This window comes from Pimephales promelas, chromosome 13 (genome assembly GCF_988280905.1).
Source record: "Pimephales promelas chromosome 13, fPimPro1.hap1.1, whole genome shotgun sequence".
NCBI classification, from domain to species: domain Eukaryota; kingdom Metazoa; phylum Chordata; class Actinopteri; order Cypriniformes; family Leuciscidae; genus Pimephales; species Pimephales promelas.
Genome location: NC_142781.1, coordinates 26,175,917 through 26,199,979, shown reverse-complemented (window position 1 = coordinate 26,199,979; position 24,063 = coordinate 26,175,917). Strand labels below are relative to the sequence as shown.

The window sequence follows — 24,063 nt, the reverse complement described above, 5'->3', positions numbered from 1 at the left end:
TTCAGGGGTTGGGTTTACTTTCTGCTCCAATTCCTATATTCTAATGTCCATTCCATGTTTCCCCTCATAGTTTATTTATATTTTAGACAAAGACTTCTGAAAATATTTGGAATATTCTTGGATATGATGCTGATGCATTACTGAAACTGAACTCAACTTTTTCTTATACCAGCATTTTTCTTGTTGTTGAATCTTGTAACGCAAGGTCTACTGTAAAGGAGTTTGGAAAACTACGTTTATTTTCTCTGTCACCTGACAGGAGTCACGACTAAATATTTAATTACTTTAAAAGCTAATTTGTCATATTTGCTGCTATGTGGGCAAATAGACGATTGTCTCGCCTTGAATGAATGCAGTAAAGTGAACAGCAGCCAATTTGATGTCTAATTTTATGTCTCCAAAACACTTTCAATGTCAGTGCCATATGTGAACCGATGGGTGGCACTAACGTCCACTGTCGTCCAGCAAGATCGAAACCTTGTAAAGAAACGCCCCTGTTTGGATTGTAAACAACTGCAAAGATGCGGAGACAAGACAAGGCATCGAAACTGATTTGAGATCGGTCTGTATTTCACAGAGAGGGGTCTGGGGTGGTTGCTTGAGCAGCTCTGGGAACAGATATGAACGCTGCGCGTGCACGCGTTGACAGATGCGGAATATTGTAACATCATTACAGAGCGTAAACGTAAGTACGACATGAGTCGTGTGTCTGTTTTTCATTTTGAAATGTTTTCCGATGAAAATAAAATAGCGACAAAAGACAAGATGCTGTGAAATGGTTACGGGACACTAAAGCACGCGCCCTTTACACCATTTTTCATTTGTGTACAAGGTATGTGCAAAACTAGATCAGTAGAAATATGTTACAAAAGCAGTAACGTAAACATAAATTTATTTTTACCAGTCCACGTTGTGATGTTGGGTTTTTGAAGCCGTTTATATTAATTTAGCACACTCATTCATTAAAATGGTGAAGATTCATTAGAAGTTCCGCCTACAGTGCAATCTTCAAAGTTGACCAGAGGGGCAGAGAACAGAGTTTTCTTTTCTTTAGTTTTCTTTTCTTTTAAAATGGGTCAGTTTTAGTATGTGCTTTTCTTTAAGATAGGCCTCAGGCATGTGAACACCTGTCTGTTGTTAAACATGACATGTCCTGACATCTATATTTGCAGGCTTCAACACAATCCCTTTGCCTGTCAAATTATGCTAATTCATGGTTTAATTTAGTGTACTAATAACTAAAAGTTATGGTTAAACCCAACCTTGATGTGACTGGATGTCACTCAAAAATGAAAAAATTAGTCAGTTATATAACAGCACCAAAACAAAACCGTGGTGGTGTCATGGTACACAATCAGAATGTTATTATAGTGCATTTTTGATATATACCATGATTAAAATATGAAAATTACAAGTAAAAAAACTGAAATATAATTTTTCCATATTAAAAAAAAAACTAATTTTAATAAGCAAGTATGCAAAGTGATATTTTTCAAATAAATGTTTTTTTTTTTACTTTTTGTTAAAAAAAAACAAACAATTAATAATAATGAGAAATGTTTCTTTTGAACCAAATCAGTATTAGAATGATTTCTGAAAAATCATGTTACACTGACTGAAGACTGTTTAAAATGAAAATTCAATTTTTACTGTTAAAAATGTACCAACCCAAAACCTTTCAACGGTAGTGTATTAAAGAAACTTATGCCAATGAAATTTTTTTCAGCACAATTTCTGCAAACAAAACTGTTAAACTTTTGCTGCATCAGGTAGAGTATAATCTCAACATGTCTCATTATATGACCACCCTGTTCACACTGTTCGGCTTTTATTAATGTTCAACTTGACATGGATCTGGTTATGGTCATGGTATGTCAAGAAACTTTTCTGTCAGCCTTTTATCATTCCCCCTGTTCTGTTACCACTCTGACAGTGACAAGTAATTTACTGTGAGGACACTCATCCACACTTCACCCATTTTCCATCTCTGTCTCTGGTTTCACTCAAAATCCCTAGACAGAGTGAAAGACAAGCACCCCTATCCCATGAATTATGCAGCGCTGCCATAACCGGCTCTTGTTTTTGAACACACCTGTCAGTTTGAGCTTGTCTTGTGTTGGTTCGTTTTAGGACACCCTGTTTCACAGCTTCACAAGGTTTTCCTTAAGTAAGGCCCAAGATCTGCCTGTAAAATGTTCAGTAACACCAAACATGTGCTATTTGTGTTTCCTCTTTCAATTTACGATCATGTGATGCATTGTCACTGATGACAGATATGACCAGTATAGACCATTTTGCAAGATGTAAACAACACTGGTCCAAAAACACTTCCTGTTTCAGTTTGTAACTGTTTTCTTTATTTCACAGGTAAAGAAAACATCTTAAAGATGTTTGTCTAACTTTTTGATTCAGTTTTATATGTTCTGTTGGTTGTATTTTATCCCAGCTTTTATGTAGTGTTAAAAAAACTGAAACTCCTTCTGGACCAGTGTTGTTTACATCTTGCAAAATGGTCTATAAGGGACAGCACAGGGTGAAGAACTTGAAAAACCACCCTGTCCCCAATTGGTGGATATATTTAGTCCTTACTGTTTTCTCCTGAGTCCTTGTTAAGATATAGATTCATTTTCATGATCGTCTATCTTCTTTGTGATCACCTAGCAGTTATGGGAGAGTCCATTACAAGGAAGTCTGTACTATGGAAAGAGACGAGTACAATAAGCCAGACCGCAGAGGACATCATTACGTCTTACCTAGCAGCCTCTGATGAGAATCAGAACAAGCTGCAGGAGGCCGAGGTAATGGACGTGGAAGCTGTTAAACTCGACTCACAGATAATGAACCCAGAAGAGAGGTCTCCAACAAACATCAAGAGCCACAGTTGCTCTTTAGATCATGGTAGGCATTTTATATCGCTGTAATTCTTGTCTTGATGAAAGAAATATTACTTAAAATGTTATAAACAATTCAATCAAAAACGTGAAATGGAATTACTTCCATTTACCTTGGAGCACAAAAGGTAGAAATATTTAAGAATTTACTGACAGTGATATATACCTCGGCCCTTTGAAGTGACTACTGTTACACTACTGTACTGTATACACTACTGTATACACTACTGTTCAAATGTTTGGGGTCAGTACATTTATCTATCTATCTATCTATCTATCTAACTATCTATCTATCTATCTATCTATCTATCTATCTATCTATCTATCTATCTATCTATCTATCTATATATATCTATATATATATATAGATATACTGTTGTAATTGAAATTATTCAACCCCCCATTGCAGAGACTCAATGACAAAAGTAATTGAAATAGCTCGACAAAACAAATGTTTCAAGTGGTTTCCCCAAATTCAACTGGAAATTTAATTCCCTCTGAATAGAATCCCTCACAACAGCACACATCTGGAAAACAGATGTTTTCTCAATTTCCAATGGTGGCCGTTATTAAGTTATTCAATAACTATTCAAATAATTCAAGTTCAAAACAACAGCAATGTAAACAGCAATGTTAAAGTGTCCTTATTAACAAAAGTACTAAGGACACTTACATTCTTACATTGCTGTTTGTTTATTTTAATAAGCTGGACAATTGTTTTCAAAATTTCCTAATAAAAAGAAACATTTCTTATGCAGCAAATCAGCATATTAGAATGATTTCTGAAGGATCATGTGACAAAGACTGTATGATGCTAAAAATTCAGGTTTAATTACAATTCAAATATATATTAAAACAGAAAACGGTTATTTAAAATTTCACAATATTTCTGTATTTTTGTTCAATTAAATGCAGCCTTGTTGAGCATCTAAAAAAAACTTTTTATTTATCTAACTTATAGCTCACATGTTATATGGATCACTTTGATGGCGTGTTTTTATTGAGGATTGAGAGGAATCACTATGATATGTTGTTGTATGGATCCTTTTAAATTATTATTTTGTTCCAGGAAAAAAAAGGGTCAGATTACTAGTTAAGAATGACATGAGGAAATAATGACAAATATGTCATTTTGGCTGAACAGCTTCTTTAAGGTTAAATTTAGACCAACTGCTAACCACATTCCAAAAACAATCTTTCCTTTAATTATTAGCAGGTATTAAACAGTTTAATTAACCATACACCTAAGTAGCCATAATGCATTCAAATCACTGGATTTACCAGTTTACTAAATTCGTAATTATGCAATTGCATCAGAGTTCCTTCTTTTTTTCCTGATGTGATCTCTGTACAGGTACTCTCTCTGGGATTGTGCCACCTGGACCTAGTCCTTCTCTTCTGGCTTCACTGCAGTCCCTTGTTGAAGAGAATGATCACATGCTCCTCCCTCATTCCTTACACCAGGTGAGTGGGACACTACTGGGAGTTTGAAAAGGTTACGCCCACAAAAAGGCCCTTGCCAAAACACAAATTGGCATGGAAAGACCTTAAAGGGCCTTTTAGGGGTTCCCATCATGTGATCATTTTATGTATTAAGTTCAATTAATTAATTCTGTTTCAATGCATGTTTATTTTTAACAAAATGTTTTAATTAAACAGCTCGTAAACTTGGTACATTTTCTAAGTAACCCTTTTAACAAAATGTTTTAATTAAACAGCTCGTAAACTTGGTACATTTTTTAAGTAACCTGTTTAACAAGTATTATGCAATCAGGTTATATATCTTATATAGCTTTTTAGCATAAAGAGTTCTTTAAAATTCTAGAACCCTATAGTTACTGTATATATAAAGAACCCCACTGAACCTTTTATTCTAAGAGTGTTGATAACTTTTGTTGTTTACTAAAGGATATTTTAAAGGGAAAAACAGCAGTAATCTATACAGTGCAACAGTCTTGTTCTGAAAGTATATATAGCTCCATTAATTTTCTCAATAGGAAAAAAGATTTTTAAGGGTAACATATAAACAAATAAAGACGGCCTTGATGTGAGCTGCGAGTACGATAATATTTGCTTCTTGTTTAACAGCAGAATTTGTGGTGAAAACTACATTACCCATGATGCTGTACAGAAAATTCCACCAATCGCAATGTTGTGATCCACCCCATAGCTGGTTGGCTTGGTTCATGGCTTATAATGCTTTAACAAAGACTTTTTTTTAAATCCCTTTGGTAGAAATGATTGGAAAAAATACTTCCGGGACCAATGCTGTGGGCGCTAATGAACTCTATTCTTATAAGCTCTTTTGGTTTTAAACTAACTCTTTAATTTCAACCAAAATGTGATATAAGTAGTACAAAAATAATCTATTCTTGTTTTTCATATTTTGTCAGCATTTCCAGGCATCCTTCGTGTAAAAAAGCTTTGACAAAAACACCATACACATTTATAATCAGATCTGTCATCAAGACAAACTGCTGAAATGTGCTCTGCGAGTTGTTGTTTTAATTTCCCCATAGAGTTATAAATAAAGGGGTGTAAATTACCTCCCAATGAGATTATTGTAGTTAGATAAAATCAAGAGTACAGGAAAACCTATTCATTTTCCTACATACGCTAAATATAGACGATCCATGTAAGAGAATGCATTAGATGGGCAAAGATAGGGCAGTTATTTTCTCAAACATCATACTCCGCTCACTGTCAGACCCGTTAACATGTTCGCATGCGCTTCATTGAAATGTGCTCTTCTCTTGATTAGGGAACTGACATGAAATCCAGATTCAGGTCTTACATGAAATGCGGCTTAACGCTTGATGAAGCTGTCTTTGTGATGATCCAGGAATTGGTAAGGAGATGTAATAATTTACTTGCTGATATTTTTCTTCCATAACAGATAGCGGAGGGCTACTTCCTTGAAGAGGACTGTATCCTTTTGGATATTAAATGCACCACTGTTTTTCTCCTGATCTCGGTCTGTTTCCTCTTTGCCTTTCCTTTGACTGTCACTAAATGTTCCCTGTTGATGCTGTTGTCTTATAGACCAGGGGAAGCGTAACCAAGGGGAAGCTCATTGGGGTGTGTTTTTCCATGCTAACATTTAGGGTGTTGGAAAAAGGAAGGATGTTGATAGTTATTTAATTTAAAAAAGAGATTTTTTTATAACTGTTTTATCTCTGGTCATAATGGGCTTCGGTAAGATTTTTAAATGTTGTTGAAAGAAGTTTCGGCTGGATTTATTTGATAAAAAATACTGTGAAAGTATCATTACTCCAGTCTTCATATTTTTTTGCCGTGTTTTAGTTGTATTTATGGTCACTTTTGATAAATTTAATGATATTTTAAAAAATAAATAATTAGTTTAAATTATAACTTTTGAATGGTACTCTATCTATATAAACACTTTTAAACGTTGCATTCTTTAAGCATTGACCATCTCAGATCAGTGGGCAGTGGAGTTTCTTCATCTGGAGAAGCTGTACCATGAAAGACTACTGTCTAATCTGGCCTCCATACAAAAGAAATGGGGTAAGAATGCCAGATGATTATGGATAATAACTTTAACCAGGCGAGGTCAAATTGTTTGCATGTGAGAGGATTTCCTAAAGCATTATTTTATCTTATAAAGATGATAATTCTCTTAGAAATAGAACAATACTGTTGTAAATTGAATTGGTAGCTTCATCTTATGTAAGTAAACCGCAGTGGTATGGTTTGATCTCAGGAAATTGCTCATTTCCCAACCGCGCTTCTTTGCCCACACCACACGTGACTCTGTTACTTCACCGATATCACTGCAGTACAGAGGTCAGACTTTCCCTTATCTGATTAACTGTCAACAAGGTCTTGTTGTAGAAAGTGAAACTTTTTTCATAAAGTCTCTGGAAGCGAGAATGGTATCAGTGTTTTTAGACTGCTTTCAGATAATCTGTGTTCATATTGTATATGCGGGAGAGAGAGAGAGAGAGAGAGAGAGAGAGAGAGAGAGAGAGAGAGAGAGAGAGAGAGAGATAGACAGAAAATGAGTCCAAATATTTAAGAATCAAATCAATATGTTTGGTTTCAGAGTCCCAGAGGAAAATCAGCATCCAGACAGAAAGTAACTCTACTTTAAACGCTAATGGAACTGACAGAGCGCGAGAGCATATGGAAGTGTTGAGTCGTATCTGCAGAACACACCAGAGGTGAGACTGTGTGTAGACAAGAACTGTCTGAAGAGAAGAATAATTATTACACTTTATTTACAAAGTTAAAAAATATTTAACCCTGACAGAGCCAGGGCCTTGTCAAGTGTCATCAATTTAAACTGATTAATAGGGAAATACCTAAAGAAAGATATGAATGTTTTTCACTTTTTTTGTCTTCATTTACTGTAATATTTAAGACGTTGTTGTCATTTGATAAAAGATACAGTAAAACAGTAATATATATATGAAGAGTTCAGATGCAAAAGCCTCTAAGTGCCATTTGAAATTTTCTTCTAGAATGATCATTTTTTATCAAGCTTGTATATTTAAGTTCAGTGATTTCACTTAAATGACAATGATAATTACCTATTAATTGTTATTTAAGTGAAATTACTGAACTTAAATATACAAGTTTGATAAAAATCATCATTAAAGAAATGATGATAAATGATGATAAAGAAAAATGATGATAAAAATTATGATAAAGAAAATTTTAAATGGCATTTAAAGGCTTTTGCATCTGAACTCTTCATATATATATATATATATATATATATATATATGTGTGTGTGTGTATTTAAATAGCATTGAGAAGATTACTCTAAAGGTATATATTTTAAAATAAAAATATGTAAAAAGGTTAATGATATATATATATATATATATATATATATATATATATATATATAATTATTCATTATTTGCTAGGTTTGCTATTGTATATACATTTTTTATACAATACAAAACACTACAGAAGTTAAATAACTCCTTAATTAATAATTTGACAAACTCTACTCCTCTTTCAGGCCTAACTTCTCTTTGGAAAAGGTAAAGTCAAAAACATTACAATTGCTTATTATCCACGAATGCGGTTTATGTTTCCGTAAGTCTGATTAAAGCAGTCCGTTATTGCAGAACATGGACGATATAAAACTACAGAACAGCCCAAGCCATGTGACCGAACACAGAAGATCAAAACAAGAACAAGCTTCAGTGAACTCAACAGGGAGAGAAAAGCGGGCGGACGACAGCTCATGGCTGGAAGCTGAACAAGAGCCAGAAGAGAACTGTGATTTGAATGAGGATGAGGAGGAGGAAGGTCTTGATGAGGATGAGTACTGGAATGAGGAGCTGCAGGACGACACAGACTTTGACGGCCAGGTTCCCATGGATGAGCTGGACAGCCTCATTCAGGTAAAGGAGGTAGAACGCTGTAGGAGTGATGTTAATCTCTTGCATATTACCATCTGCTTATAGAAAAAATAAGCATGCTGAGACACCATCCGTCTGCTGCGATCTTTCCAAATCAACCGCTTACATAGCGATTTGTATTCCTCGGAGCTTAGATATGCAATGATGTATTAATATGGGTCCTCGAATTGATTCTTTTTACGACTTCGTGAAAGGTCAAATGGGACTTTCTTCCAATTCTCGAGCCACATTTTTTAGCCACAGGGTTTCTCTGGTTTGTGAAAGCAAAATAGTGTGATGTCATCCACGGCATTATGGCAGCCAGCTGCAGGAATTTTATAAAGAAGCGTTCAGGGAGTGTATGGTTTCCTAAAGCTATTGGGCGTGGTTGTTTTAAAAAACCTTCTCCAGAACTGTATTGGACACACAGTCTGAAAGAGTTACTGACTTTTTTGATCAACAAACACGACAACTGAATGATGATTACATGTGTTTGTTTGCTTGCAGAACACAATTATTTTATAGTGATTTAAAGACTCTCATCACTTTTGTTTAGGCTTCTGATTTTACAATTACGAAAATGTTTCTGTTATCATTTACTCACCATGCCACTTCAAACCTCTATGACTTTCTTTCCTCTGCTGAACACAAAAAGAAGATATTTTGAAGAATGTTGGTAACCAAACAGTTGGTGGGACCCCATTTACTTCCATAGTATTGAAGTCAATGGGGGCTCATCAACTGTCTGGTATTCGTAAAAATATCTTCTTTTGTGTTCAGCAGAGGAAAGAAAGTCATTCAGGTTTGGAAAAAACTTTAGGGTGAGTAAATAATTAATTTTGGTTGAACTGTCTTTTTAAGTCCTTCTTAAGTGGGTTAAAATAGAATACAAATATTCTATAATAAATTGGTTCTAAACACATTGGTTCACATTTAAGTATATTATTATTATCATAATAAGTGCTCTTTTTTTAAAAGTACTCTTCACAAGGGATCACAATAATCCTGTTCGGTTCATTATAATGTTGCACATACTGACCCCTTTTGGTTATTAGTTGTTATTACACTATTTGCTATGTACATGCTTTAAAACGAATTCAACCTCAGATGTTGTTGTCTATTTCATAGACGTTTCCCTCAAATGGCTTAGTCTCTATTTTAAAGAAGAGACCCTACGTCAAGGAAACAGAAAATACGACTCCACAAAAAGACTCGACCAAACGCAAAGTCCGTTTCAGAGAGCCAGATGATGCTTTCGATCAAGGTACAATTTCATCACATTTTTGTAAACAATTGGTCACACAGGGCCTTTATATTTTCATATTTCTGTTTTGTATTAATTCGAGAATGATCATCTTTCTCATGCTTCCAGATGAGGTGTCTGGAAACTCTTGCCTCGTCCTTCTCTTCTTGTGTCTGGCTACCGTGGTGATTAGCATGGGTGGGACTGCTCTTTATTGTCTCATTGGAGAGGCGTACTCTAATGTGTGTGTCGACTTCTCGCAAAACGTAGAATTTTTCTTTGGACCTGTACGACGAGGAGTGGACGCTCTCACACAGTGGCTCTCTTCTGGTGCATCATAACAGCTATTTTATGCTAACTTAAGTGGAACTTTTTCTTTATATTACCATTTATAATGATAAACAACAGTATTTCTCTTGAGATAATATGCACAAATGCTCATTACCAGACAGGCCTTAATAAATGTTTCTTTAGTGAGTCTGTACACACAGGGCTTCCTAATGCATCTGTATAAAGTGTTTAATACTGGTACTAAAACATGCTTATTAGAGCATTTTACTATACCACAGCTATTCCTCTGACTGATCAATAGCTACATGCATTGAAAGAATTGCCTTTGGAGCCACAACATTGTTTTTGTACATTTTAGTACTCCGATACACTACATTCCATGATTATCTTTGTATGTATATTTTTTATTTTGAGATATATTGACTGTAAGCACAAAAATTCACACAGTATCAATATGAACAAGCAAAAATCTTGCAATGTTAACTTATGGGATATTAACTTATCAAACAGATAAGCATGTTGAATAACGAGGATCGATCAGATCTGACACTTCGGTTTTGTTCTAGCACTTCTTCTGTGGTCAGCCGGTACAAAATAAATCTGAAAATTGTATAATCGTATCAGACAGCAAGCAATCAATTTGTTTTTACTTACAAGCATGTTTTGTGTTCAGTAATTAAAGTGGGTTTTTGTGTTTTCAATAATAGTCTTACCCCCGGTTTCACAGACAAGGCTTAAACCTAGTCCCAGACTAAAATGCATGTTTGAGCGTTTTAACTGAAAGCAACTTGCACTGATATATCTTAAAATATTTCAGTGTCATTGTTTTGTCTCAAGATGCACACTTGTAATATTTCTATCTGAGACGCGTTTATAAAAGCTACTTAAATGGCCTTAATCCTGGCTTAAGCCATATCTCTGAAACCAGGCCTGAGTGTTTTAATGTTATTCTCAGAACTAGAATCCTATTTCTGTATGTCTTTCTGTTTTCCTTTGCAAAGTAATACACATGACATCTCTGAATTATGACATGAAATATATTTTGGAAGAGGGTTTATGCTGTAACTCTATGATAATAGTGGAATGGTCTTCTGAATGGAAGAAAAGTTGACGCAGCAGCAAATGGAATTGGCACACATAACCTAGGTGAAGTAGGAGCATTTCACATTGGAGACCAGTGTGTCATCCGTAGACTGACTCATAGCTAATTTCATTTCAGAATCCAATAACAATTTTTCTAACAATGAACCATTAAGATGCACAGAACAAAAATATTATAGTGTCACAGCCCTGATTAAGTACCTGATCATTGTACTGTCATTGTTATCTTGCCAAAAGAACAATATATGCTTGAACTTTAAAGTCAATTGTTAAGTAAACTGCATATTGAAATAATTCATTCATATTGCTTAATTTCATTTTACAATATGTGATTAATCACAAAAACAAACAGTGGGGACCAAAAGTCTAGAAACGCATCGAAAATATATAGGGTTCAAAGTGTAATTATAAACGTGTTAGATTTTTAAAAACAAATTTAAAGAAAGAAACAAAATGCCTAAGATTCAGCACCATTTCTATAATTTTGTGAATATGTGAACTCCTTCGAACAAAAGATCAAAGATGGTGCTGATAAGTAATTATGCTGATAAAATCATTTGTAATAATAATAATAAATGAATTAGAAAAAAAGTGGTCTGACTAGAACTTGACATATTTGACTGATTTCTTCAAAACAGTCTCTAACAAGCTGCAATCTTATAACTTATCAAGTGACATTCAAATGCTATTTACAGCTCTGTGTATTTACATACATTTGCTTTTCTATATATAATATTTTAATGGTCACAAAATATAGCTTACATTACACTGTAGTAGCCTACTGTTGTGGTAATATCACCTTTCCAGCACAAGATGTCTCTGCACTACTTCAAAATGTGACCGTTTCTGGAATTTTCACCCACAAACAGTGGGATTTGTATATGAGCTACAATTTATCTGAAGCAGAACCTGAGCTTTTAAACCTCTTTGGCAGTACTTTGCACTGATACTGTACACTGTACAGTGACACCAGAGGAGCAGCATCGCACGCGGATTACAAACATAATGGCGACGCTCACAATATCAAGCAAAAGACCGTACCATATAATAGTGTTTGGGGCAACTGGTTTTACCGGTCAGTTTGTAGTGGAGGAGGTCGCGAGGACGTGTACCGAGGGTCCAGGAGGGTCGTTACAATGGGCTGTAGCAGGACGGAACCGCGACCGACTGGAAAAAACACTCATTCAGGCAGCTGACGCTCTGTGTACGTGTTTGACGCAGTAGCTACATTTAAGTTTAACAACAACTTTTTAGATTTTGGCGTAATTGTACTTTACATTGAGGTGCTCACACATATTATATAACAATGAATTACAACAGAAAATAATAAACATACAATATAGTAGTAACTCTGTAGGCTACAAAAATACTGTTTTAATTCTCATTTGGATTACATGATTATACAATAGACTACGTGTGACCATTTAGTAATAATAAAAACTAACATGATATTACCATGTTTTTCCCTGTACTATCATGTTTGTCAACTATTTTTTTAATTATAAAATAATCTCAAATTTTTTATTTATTTATTTATTTATTTTTTGCTAGGCTACACAGAATTACAATGCACATATGTTATTTATGACAGCTTGAATTACCATACAGCCATGGCTAGGCATGAGGCAGTCAGATCATGGTATTAGACGAGTTTCAGCAGATTTTGTCTGTTGAGATTATCCGATGGGATTACAAGGTTTGAGAATATTGTTGATTAAAGGCATAATGTTCTGACAATCCCATCATACTCTGGAATTCCCCATACTGAGATCTATCTATCTATCTATCTATCTATCTATCTATCTATCTATCTATCTATCTATCTATCTATCTATCTATCTATCTATCTATCTATCTATCTATATCTATATATATATATATATATATATATATATATATATATATCATTTTGAGCTGTTAGAGAAGAGAGAAACATCCATCTCTGACATTGGATCATTTGTCTGCAGGTAAACCAGAGCTGAAGTGTGTGGAGGTTATCGTAGCAGATGTAGCCGAGCCAGAGTCATTGGCCATCATGTGCAAACAAGGCTGTATTGTGCTCAACTGCATGGGACCTGTAAGTCCACAAAAACTATAGTAAAAAGCACAGGAAGGGGTCAGTTTACACATCTGTGCATTCACACCTGTCCCATCACACCCATAGTCCCACAATAGCTTTATGACAAAAAATGATAAATGGAGTTGTGTTATTCTAAGTGAACTGTTGACTGTAAAATGCCATTTTGCATATATGGAAGTAGATTGTGCTGAGTTGTCTTCTTTCAACAGTATAGATTCTATGGAGAGCCTGTGGTGAAGGCTTGCATAGAGAATGGGGCCCACTACATTGACCTCTGCGGAGAACCACAGGTACTTACTGTTATGCTTTTATCACTGTTTGTTGCAGTCATTACTCCAATCTTCAGTCGCATGATTCTTAAAAAATCATTCTATTATGATGATTTGGTGCTTGAAACATTTGTGTAAACTGTGACTTTCCATTCTTTGACTAATAGAAAGTTCAAAAGAACAGCATTTAAAAAAATAAAATAATCTTTTGTAACATTATAAATGTAAAGAAAAATTGAACATACCACAAAACTTTGAATGGAGATCTCTTTGATTGTTGAATTATGCAGTTTTTAGAGGGGATGCAGTTGAAGTACCACAGTAAGGCTCAGGAGAATGGTGTGTATATCATTGGAAGCTGTGGGTTTGATTCAATACCAGCAGATATGGGCATCCTTTACACACAGAATCACTTCAAAGGTTGGTTGCATGTATGGATAATGTTTTATTATTAATAATTGATTATTTAAAAGTCTAATTAAATTATAATATAATAGTAATGCAATTACTTCTAATCTACAGTACCATACAGTATTCTAATCCTGACTTGGCTTATAACAGGTTTAGAGGTGCTATTTGCATCAGTGTCCTCCTAATGTTAAAACATACATATGTTACTGTGACATTTGCCCTGTGAATGAACTTTGACCCCTGATTCACACGACCCTTGTGCAGTCGGTTTCTTTAATCTCATCTCAATTAGTGGGATGTGTCAGTGACAAAGGCAAAGGCGCTCAGTGCTCACCGGATGTGAGTGTCAGTGGTTGGCCTCTGAAGTGCAGCTGCGGGCAAACGTGCCTGTAGAGAGCTGCAGATGCCTGACAACTCCTTTGCCTGTCTTCCACAGGAACGCTCACTGCTGTGGAGAGCTTTTTAACCATCAACACGGGACCTGGGGTGAGCAGTATACAGTATACATTATTTTGCACAACTATATTAAGTCCATTGGAATTTGATTGACTGTTATTGAAAATGAGCTCTCAAACTGATCAAGGATTAAAGCAGTGCTTATATTAAGCTCTGGGAATTCACAATTGCAGCTGCTCATAAATAATGCAACTAACTGTCATATCCCGATGGAGCAAACTAGGAATTTGTGGGAATTTATGTTAATGATTAACTTGATTTCAAAGGAGAGATTCTTTTTTGGAGGGGGGGGATTGCTCACAAAAAAAAAGAAAGAAAATGTTTAAATACAGTCTGAAACACTATATAAAAACTGTACATAAATTAAATTCCACTGTTAGAGTAGCAGATGGCATAAAGAGAGTATATTGAGAGTATTATGGCCCATTTCATAAGCACTCTATCAAATTATATTTCCTGCTGTTACCTGATCAGGTTACAACAATCTGCTATAGCTCTCTTCATACCTGATTCAGGTATGAAGAGAGCTATAGCAGATTGTTTGTATCTGACCTATTGCGTGCCCTCAAAACAGCAAAACATGTCTTGGCATTTGTTCAGCTGTCTTGTCTTCTTCATCAGGGTGGATGTGCCCATGATGCGACATGGCAGTCGGCCATCTTTGGCTTTGCTGACAGTGCCAGTCTCAGAAGAATAAGGAAAAAGTTTGGGCATAAACCTCTCCCGGCTGTCGGCGCTAGAATTAAAAAGAGGTGGCTCTATGTATTTGTAAAATATTTCTCGACATTAGATTCTATTAATAATATCTTGATCATGTTTCATGTGCTTTATATAGCAGTCGACTCCCAAAGGAGTGAATGAGAATTGTTCTCAGGATGGAAATCTGTACTTGTGTTAATTTGCTTGCTATTTTGGTGTTCCCAGGGGAGCTGTTTTCTTCACTAAGGAGATTGAGCAGTATGCTATTCCCTTCATGGGCTCAGATCCATCTGTGGTGCGCCGGACTCAGCGCTATATGCACGAGGAACATAACCACTGCCCTGTGAGTCTAAAAAAAAATACACACTTTTGATACCAATGTAATTTAATTCAATATATTTCATTTTTTTTGTTTATAATTTTCTATTAAATGATAAATAATATATATTATGTAAACACAAACTTTTATTTTGGATGCGATTAATCGCAAATAATCGTTTGACAGCCTTAATAAATATATATATGTGTGTGTGTATATGTATGTATATATACTTATAGTCATCTTTTTACAGTTTACCATGAAATGGAGTCTTTTCAAAGATTGTGATGACACATTTCCAGTTATATTTTTTCTTTTGCTATTATAGCAAATGGGAATGCAATTTATTTTGAACATTTACTGTAGTCTCCCATTCACCACTATATATATGTTTATGATATATATGTTTATATACATATTAATTACAAATAACACATTAAATTATATTGTATTATATTTAGTAATTTGTCATCATATTAGAAATTTGTCCTATTTTTTAGTTTATTCATTTATATTTTAATTTTTAGGGTTATTATAGCGATATAATCTCAAATTTTGTAATGTATATTTAAAATATCAAAATATATATTTTATAAATAATTAAATTATTTTTTCAAAATGAATAAAAACGTAATAAAATAAATATTTTATATTGTATATTTTAATGTACTCTTAAAGTCTCGTATGTTCAACAAGGTGGCATTATGAATATTATATATTCTTTTTTTTGTCGTTCATATTAATTTCATTCCAAATTTCTGCTGTTTTAAAAACCATGCCAATCAGTTTTTGTGAGCAGAACAATTCGAACCCAAACCTAGTTTTCCGTTTTCAGTTAACTGTTATTGGAATGTAGATCCAATGCAATGGGTTCCTAAAAAAGACAGACTTTGACAGTTTCTTCACTTTGTTTTAGCTTACCTCAAGGGCATCCAAGATGTAGGTGTCTTTGTCTATTTTCAATTTTGACATTTTTCGGTCAAACCGGTGTTGTCTGTCAGTCATAGGCTATAATGCAAGGTGGGGGTCCGCATCAAAGAGTATGCACTGAGAAGTCCAAATTAAACATGATTTAATGACTCGTAAATGTAAGTACACATTCATTGATGGCCTAAAACACGAAACGAGCGGTTTGTGTGAGAAAACGAACAGTATTTATATATTTTTTACCTCTTATTAACCTGCCGTCGACCTGATCTGAATCAGAAGTGCAACTGAATCGTCTCCAGCCTCTAGACGTTGCGCCGGAAGTGATCTCTCGCGCGTCTACGTCGCGCAATGTTTACACGGAGATTTCGGGAGTGGTTTTACCTTTCACTAAACATATTTAGATATACGGGAAATCGCAATGGAAGACGATTTCGATATATGTGAATATGTTTAGTAGGTAAAACTACCTTATAGAGAAACCGATCGTAAATAGAAACTGATGGCATATAAATCTTTAGATGCCTATGGTCCTGTACAAGGCTTGTGTGTACAATCCACAGTTCTGCCGAGACCACGACAATGTAAAGAGTGACATTACATTGCGATTTTAATGATGTGAATATTTTCTAGAAATAAAAGTTCCAGATACAGCATATCAATTTTTCATCAATTCTTGCACCAAACAACTCAACAAGATGACATTTAATAATATTAACAATTATTTAAGCTCCTTATTATGTAGCCGAATCTGTGCTGTTTTGTATTGGCCGCCTCCAGTTTTCACTTTGTTTTTCCTCCAGCTAGCTCCAGCTAACTGTGACGTCGGCGCAAAAGGGGTCTATATAGTACTGTTCTATATAATACTATATAAATACTGTTCGTTTTCTCACACAAACCGCTCGTTTCATGTCTTAGGCCATCAGTGTGTACTTACATTCACGAGTCATTAAATCATGTTTAATTTTGACTTCTCTGTGCATGCTCTTTGAGCCTCAAAGTTTGAGGTGGACCCCTTAAACCTCCATTATATAACTGACAGACAACATCGGTTTGACCGAAAAATGTCAAAATTGAAAATGCTGTGGAAACAAAAGACACCTACATCTTGGATCCCCTTGAGGTAAGCTAAAACATACCAAAAATTAATTTCAAAGTGAACTATCCCTTTAATTACATTTCTTCTCGATCTGTCTTGTGCGAACATGATTACAGTGATAGTGCTCTGAAAGGCTTCATGCAAAGAGCTGGGGATGATTCACAGTCTTTGTGATGCATCATCCTGTTCTTTCATCTCCATAGCGATGACCACTGTGTACAGGGTGATGTCATGAAGGTCAACAGGGTGCTGTCAGGATCTGATCATTTTTGTTTGATGTCTTGCAGTGGACTCAAACATAATGCGTTAATAATTCAGCTGTCACAAATGTGTGCAGTTCACTGTCCAACCCACTTGTTGTTATTGTTGTATGGCCTTCATTTGATTAAATTAATTGTCAACAGTTCACTGTTTTGTTTTCCTCTGTCCTCTTGTCCTCAGGTTCAGTACATGGCATATGTAGGTATTGGTGGTCCCTTCTCCGTGTTGAAGACCCTCTTTGCAGGCGTGCTCTTTTGGTTCATGGTCAAATTTAGTTTTGGCAGGGGATTGCTTACTCAGGTCCAGTACCATTTAAAAAAAAACCATTTGATTATATTTTAACTGTTAAAAGAACTAGCATTCTTACCATAGAGCAGCATGAACTACTTGTATGAAGTCATGAATATCAACTCAAAGTGTGTTTTTTTTTTATTCTCTTTACTAGTTTCCCAAATTTTTCTCATTTGGTTTGTTCTCGAAGTCTGGACCGTCAAGAAAGCAGGTACAATAAAAATGCATTGAAATTCACAGAACAAATGACTAAGCCCTTATTTGTTTTGTTGAAGATGCATGGTGTCTCTCTGCCATTGCTGTCTTAATTTAGATGGATGAAACCTCCTTCTGCCTGAGGTTTATGGGGGAGGGCTACACTACAGGTCAGGACCCCTCTCTTGGCAAGCCAAATGCCACCATCAACACTGAAATAACAGGACCAGGTATTGTCCTGCTAATATGATTTGACACAAAATATTCATCTTAAATACTTCGACTTAAATGGTAACTACCGTTGTATTTTGAAGAGCCAGGATACATCGCTACACCGATTACCATGGTGCAGGCAGCTATTACACTGCTGAACGAATCTCACTGTCTCCCTAATAAGTGAGTAGTCTGACCTCAAAATAATATATGGATGATTCTTCAGCTATTGGCACTTTGGTGAACTTAACCCCCATTGAATTTTAATCAACCCCTTGGTTGAAGAAACATTTTCTTCATATTTGACACAAAGCTACACGAGTATGAACTGTAGAGTTATTCTACAATTAACAATGAAGGTTATTCGAGTAGCATGTTTAAAGTCCTTTCTTACCTGTTGTCCTTTTGTTGTTCCTCACAGAGGTGGCGTGTTCACTCCGGGCTCAGCGTTTGCAAGAACCACCCTAATAGAGCGTCTGAACAAACATGGAGTCCAGTTCTCACTGAAGAGCGGACAGTGGACATGAGTAATCTGTCAGATTCACTCAGCCTAGCTCATCTCTGTTGAAATTTTGCAGTGACTTAGCCAAAAGGAGTGTGAATAGAGTGCTGTAGGCCGGCTCTTTGTTTGTAATCTATTAAAGGTCTCAGATCTTAAAGTATATACTGTGACCCTAAAACACTGACTCAAGCCACACTTAAACATCTTTGAATGTCATTGCATTAAATGTCTAAATATCTATCTAAATTTGATGCTTCAAAATATTCATAAAGAGGTCACAAAAGAAATCAGAGAGGTTTGATGTTCTGAAGAGACAATTAGGCTTTTATTCACATAAACATTGATCAAATTTGGTCACAGAAGCTCACACCACACATTTGAGTTTCTGTAAGAACCAATGAGGTTTGTCCATTGTATCTATTTTGTGTGGTTGTTGATCAATGTTTATATGTGAATAAAACACTAAATGAAATACGTTAATCATAAAGTAATTGTGTTTCTTCCGAAAACTTGGATTAAACCCCTCAATTCATTTGGATTCGTTTAATTTTTTTAATTTTATTCTGAACGTTTTGAAGCTTGGGTGAAAGAAAAATATCTTCATTTGTATTTTGAAGTTAAATGAAAGTCTTGTGGGTTGGGAGTGAGTTATTGATTTGGCCATTTTAATTTTTTTAATCTCCGTTTTAACAGAAATCTGCCACTAGGTGTCTCCTTTTTCCATTTCCACATCTGCCGGTTATGTGTGTGGAGATGACAGGAAAGGTCATTTGTTGTGAGAGGGGTAGACGTTGTTTGGGGAGATTAGGAAAGGCTGTGAATATCTTTTTAAGGAAAGACGAGAGGTGGCCGGGGGTCGCAGTGGATGAAGAACAGGGGCTGAAAGATACAGGCCAAGGACGAAGCAGCTTGGCAAGCACAGTATGACTCAGCTTCAGCTGCTTTTAGTCTTACAGGAAATGAAGAGATGCTGGGATGGAGCTTGTTTTAATCTGTTGTCACACTTGACTAAAGAGGCGGCAACAGTAGAGTATGTTGTAAACTCACAGACCTTGCATTGAGGACGTGTAGAATATATGAGAAATGGATAGGATGACATATAGAAAGACAAAGGTGAGGGATTCCTCATATGTTGTAAAAATGAAATAAAGAGCTTAAGTTAGTCATGGCTTGAGGGTTTGAGAGTTATCTGATCACAATTTTTAACAGTATTATATATGTTATTCTTATATCTTACTGATTCCTGTAATTTTTTCAAGACAAACCAACTAAAACCATAAATCATCATAGAATTAATTAAATCGATTGCTTTTTCTTGCTTATGTGGGCCTTGATTTGATATGACATAAAATCAGTGATATTGAGGACACAGGTAAATCTGTAGATTATCCACCAATTAAAACACACACACACACACACACACATATATATATATATATATATATGTATGTGTATGTATGTATGTATAATGTATATACAGACCTGGAAAATGTATAAATTCTAAAAATATTTTTAATGTTTTAAGTTAAAACCTGTAACTTCTTATATACCCTTTGTGGGGTCCAGCAGATTCTTTTGAAAGAAATTAATACTTTTATTTCGCAAGGATGCTTTTAATAGATCAAAAGTGACAGTAAAGACTTTAATAATATTACAAAAGATTTCTATTCCTAATAAATCCTGATTTGAGATTCCTATTGGTTTGTTTCTTTCTTTCTTACCCTCTCTCTCTCTGTTTTGTCTGCGCTGCTATTCCCATATTCCCGTCACATCCTCAGCCAGTTTCCCCCACACTCGTGAGCTCTTTAACACATCTTTATCTTTCAAATGCCATTCCCATTCCTCCTTTCCCCCCGCCTTTCCACCAAGCCTGCGATCCAGTCCGAAGGCTTCTCTCTCCGGCATATTGTATGCATTGTACATAAAACCCTTATCAGTCTTCTGTACTCTGTCTTTCTTTCTCTCCCTCCCTCCCTCATTCCAGTCCTCTGAGGAACATTGTTTCTCTTGCCATGTTTTAGAGCGCCTGGTACTCACGAGTCTACTGCAAAGCCTTATGTAAGTCGCCCTCCCTTCTCACGCTTTCATTTTGCCCAAGCATCACCCTGAATCTCAGTCCTCCTCCGCCCCTCCCGAAGTCGTCCGACGGATTGCATGAAACGACCGCATATTCGTAATCTCGGAGGGTTAGGACTATATGTGTGATCTTTCTCAGCTTGCCACAAGGACGTGTCAAAGATCTGGACAGATCCGGTGAAGCCTCGCTAATGTGTTGCAGTGAGCGCTGGGGCGGAAGAGAAGGATTTGCTGTATGATTTGGACTCCTTAATAGCGGACTTGTTTTGTGGTCGCAGGACATGGGGCGGCTATGCAGCATCAGTTACAGCTACAGGGGGAGGAGTGGAGATAGAGGGGGAGGGGTGGAGGTGTAGAGAACGCGAGACAGGGAGGGTGAAATCCAAAGGGTGAATGAGAAGAGAGGGATGAGACGGTATATGAGCCGGAGAGAATGTGAAATTCAGCCGGAGTGAGAGTGAAAGGCAGACTGAAGGCGTGACATTTTGACTTGTGACAGGAAGAGAACATGTTTCAGAGTAAACAGCAGAGCACTGAGGCGAGTTTAAAACTATTTAGAAGGAAATAAGTAGTAGATTCTAGAAGTTTCAAACTTTTTATACAAACAGTAATATAATGAACCTCTTGCCACAAGAAAGGAAATTAATCTATTTTTACGTTTGGTTTTTAATTCTTAATGTTGAAAATCTGGCTCTCAACAGAATGAACTGTTTATTTGACTGTTTAAGCTTGGGTTTTTATGTAGATATTTCTTTTTTTGTTTTGTTTCGGGGTTCCTGATGTGTAATTGTTCCCAACATTATTTTTAATAATTATGGAGTAATATATTGAATAATTATTTTTAAATAATTAGACTCTAGATTATTTGTTTGTTTAAATATTATCAAAATCACCTGAAGACCTTTCTATATAATTATTGGGTGAAATTGTCACACTGACGAAGGCAAAGAGACGAAACGTTTGCATTATCTTTATCTCCTATTTGTCATAAAGTATTTTTAGAGTCCAGATAATTTTTTGCATTTTTGTACTGATGTATAGGTCTCGGCACCTAATTATCTCGGAGTGTTTTGATTGCTCTCAATAGATTCAAATGATTGTGTTTCATGGTTTTTTGCAGTAAATATCCAAATTCTGTCAATACACATTTAAAAGTTTTGGGTTGATAGGTTTTTTAATGCTAAACAAGACAGCATTTATTTGAAAAAAAAAAAAGTATTAATTATGAAAATAATGTACTTCCATACTTCCAAAAAATATACTTAAGTGTGAACTGAATGCTTATTATTTTTCATTTAAAACTGTGATATTTTTTCATGATTCATTGATAAATAGATCATTTACGATTCATTCAGCATTTATTTGAAACAGTAAAAATATAAATCATTATATCATAATAACATTATAAAAGTCTTTGCAGTAAATTTTAAAATAATTTAATGCTTCCTTGCTGAATAAAAGTATTCAATTAAAAACTGAACCCAAATGAAAGTGTATGTTAAGAAATAATTGCTAAACGCATATTCCTATAGATATCAGGCAATGAGGATACTAATTGTCACTAATTATAGCATTAAACTTTGGAGGGAATGGGACACAGACGCAGAATATTTTGGACACCGTAAAGCAATAAACAGCCACTTTTTAAACGTATATTGCTCTCTCAGATTAGCTCTGTGGCTGAGAGAGGTTGCAACTTCGTCGTAAATCTCCAGCATCTTTAATTACCTCTGGGTCAGCAGAAAAGCACACTACAGCACCTCGTTCATCAGCCAACCTCACACAAGGCCAAAATGAAAGAAAATCACATTTGTTTTTCCTCGGGAGGGAATGCAGCTCACAGCACTCCATTTTATTAACCCTAAGGGATGGATTTCACTGAGGGAAATGCACCGTTCCCTGTCTCACACGTCTGTCGACTCACATATTCGAAATACGACACAAGTCACGCTGACTGCCAACATACAATAACTGGCATTATCACATGTATCATTCAACAGACGCAGGTTTGTTTATAAGCCTATGGAAAACCAGCAGCGGAGACAATATTTAGATGGACCACATGTACATTTTTTTTCCTCCTCTGAAACGACTCCACTTTGAAAATGGTGTGTAAACATAGAGGCTTTCTATGCCTGCAGTGTGGATATTTTTATACTAATGAATATTTAATGTGGTTCAGTGTTGCCTGATATTGCAACACCTTTTCCAAATGTCTCTTACAGAAAATGTGTGATGATACACGAGACATGAGCCTGTTTCCCGCTCTATTGTTTAAAGTCACCATGAAATCAAAATTGACAACTTTAGTTTCTTTATAGAATATTGCAGTATGTATTATGATTTATGCATGCACATCATTATTAAAAAAATGAATGTGCCCTTATGTAATCTTTAATCAAAATATCTTCCCCTCCCCTCTTGCAAAGACTTCTCTTCTCTGATGACGTGTTTAATGGCGCGAGGGCGGGACAACCTGTCACTCACATGACATCACAGCAATAGCAAACCACAACCATCCAACTATTCAATCAATTCCCGATGGACTAAATCCCTACATTTCTTCTTGTTCAAAAAGCTGTTTCACTTGGATACACATCACAATAGGGAAGGAAAAACTATCGCAACTTCTGTTTCATGATGACTTTATTAATTTCATCTATAAAAATGATTAGAAACAAAGCCTTTCTGATGTCGATTTCAATAAATCTGATAGCAAACCCTTTTTTTACATCTCATTCTCTTGTTTTGCATGAGATGATTTTAATTTCTCCTACATACCCTCTTATTGTAATGTTTTTTTTAGCATTCAGTGTAACCTCTGGTCTGAAGTGTTTATCGGTTCATTATAATACACTGTAACAGCATATATGATTATTAAGCTTCTTGAAGATGTTTTTGGATCAACTTTATGCCTGGTTCAAATTACGCTATTTTTTTTTCTGTTACGATAGTCACTGTGTCAGATTACGCGATTTTGACTCCTAAAATCTTGTCGCGTCGTGGACAAGACGCGTCAGACTACACGTTGCTTCCTGACCAGTCATCAAATGCCGTCTTTAACGCACATGATGTCATCAAGAAGACGAAACTAGTAGCGAGTGACTTCCGGAAACGAACATAAACAAACAATGGATGAAGCGGTGAGTGTTGTATTGGCTGTCCTGTGTTCAGAAAAAAGTAAAAAAGAAAGAAAACCCGACAATAGACACGTTCCTGGATTGCTTGAAGAGGACAGTATGGGCTGTCAATCCTCCAAAGAGAACTTGAGGTAAAATATTGTTTTCTTATTTATTTTTACTTTAAGTTTTAACGTTAGCACCATCTTCTTTCTTTCGCTTCGCCATTTTGAAAGTTGTGT

General features: G+C 35.6%; 2 protein-coding genes across 5 annotated transcripts; both read left to right on the top strand.

Moving 5' to 3' along the window:
- Nucleotides 1–491: 491 nt before the first annotated feature.
- On the top strand, nucleotides 492–10,826 carry cnstb (consortin, connexin sorting protein b). 3 transcript variants are annotated; one of them, XM_039692257.2, is made up of 10 exons: nucleotides 492–685; nucleotides 2,665–2,898; nucleotides 4,246–4,355; nucleotides 5,788–5,818; nucleotides 6,333–6,419; nucleotides 6,958–7,075; nucleotides 7,885–7,906; nucleotides 7,994–8,272; nucleotides 9,398–9,533; nucleotides 9,642–10,826. In XM_039692257.2, exons 2-10 carry the CDS (start codon nucleotides 2,667–2,669, stop codon nucleotides 9,851–9,853), a joined length of 1,227 nt encoding a protein of 408 aa, XP_039548191.2. In that variant the 5' UTR covers nucleotides 492–685; nucleotides 2,665–2,666; the 3' UTR covers nucleotides 9,854–10,826. The 3 variants fall into 3 exon arrangements, with proteins under 3 accessions (XP_039548191.2, XP_039548192.2, XP_039548193.2); XM_039692258.2 differs by having other exon boundaries at nucleotides 2,662–2,898; XM_039692259.2 differs by lacking the exon at nucleotides 492–685 and adding an exon at nucleotides 814–832.
- An 890-nt stretch (nucleotides 10,827–11,716) lies between these two features.
- sccpdhb (saccharopine dehydrogenase b) lies at nucleotides 11,717–20,323 on the top strand. 2 transcript variants are annotated; one of them, XM_039692256.2, is made up of 12 exons: nucleotides 11,717–12,108; nucleotides 12,872–12,981; nucleotides 13,194–13,274; nucleotides 13,544–13,673; nucleotides 14,101–14,150; nucleotides 14,742–14,872; nucleotides 15,045–15,162; nucleotides 17,606–17,725; nucleotides 17,871–17,927; nucleotides 18,030–18,099; nucleotides 18,226–18,307; nucleotides 18,546–20,323. In XM_039692256.2, the coding sequence occupies exons 1-12, from the start codon at nucleotides 11,910–11,912 to the stop codon at nucleotides 18,649–18,651; spliced, it is 1,254 nt and encodes a 417-aa protein (XP_039548190.2). In that variant the 5' UTR covers nucleotides 11,717–11,909; the 3' UTR covers nucleotides 18,652–20,323. The 2 variants fall into 2 exon arrangements, with proteins under 2 accessions (XP_039548190.2, XP_039548189.2); XM_039692255.2 differs by having other exon boundaries at nucleotides 11,718–12,108; nucleotides 18,030–18,141.
- Nucleotides 20,324–24,063: the final 3,740 nt, after the last annotated feature.

What these genes read in the sequence shown, in the direction of transcription:
- sccpdhb (XM_039692255.2), top strand. Translation starts at nt 11,910, where the DNA reads ATGGCGACGCTCACAATATCAAGCAAAAGACCGTACCATATAATAGTG. An exon ending in GGCGCTAGAATTAAAAAGAG is followed by an intron (nt 14,873 to 15,044) that starts GTGGCTCTATGT and finishes TGGTGTTCCCAG; the next exon opens with GGGAGCTGTTTTCTTCACTA. An exon ending in CACTGAAATAACAGGACCAG is followed by an intron (nt 18,142 to 18,225) that starts GTATTGTCCTGC and finishes TGTATTTTGAAG; the next exon opens with AGCCAGGATACATCGCTACA.
- cnstb (XM_039692257.2), top strand. Translation starts at nt 2,667, where the DNA reads ATGGGAGAGTCCATTACAAGGAAGTCTGTACTATGGAAAGAGACGAGT. An exon ending in CAGTTGCTCTTTAGATCATG is followed by an intron (nt 2,899 to 4,245) that starts GTAGGCATTTTA and finishes ATCTCTGTACAG; the next exon opens with GTACTCTCTCTGGGATTGTG. An exon ending in ATCTGCAGAACACACCAGAG is followed by an intron (nt 7,076 to 7,884) that starts GTGAGACTGTGT and finishes CTCCTCTTTCAG; the next exon opens with GCCTAACTTCTCTTTGGAAA.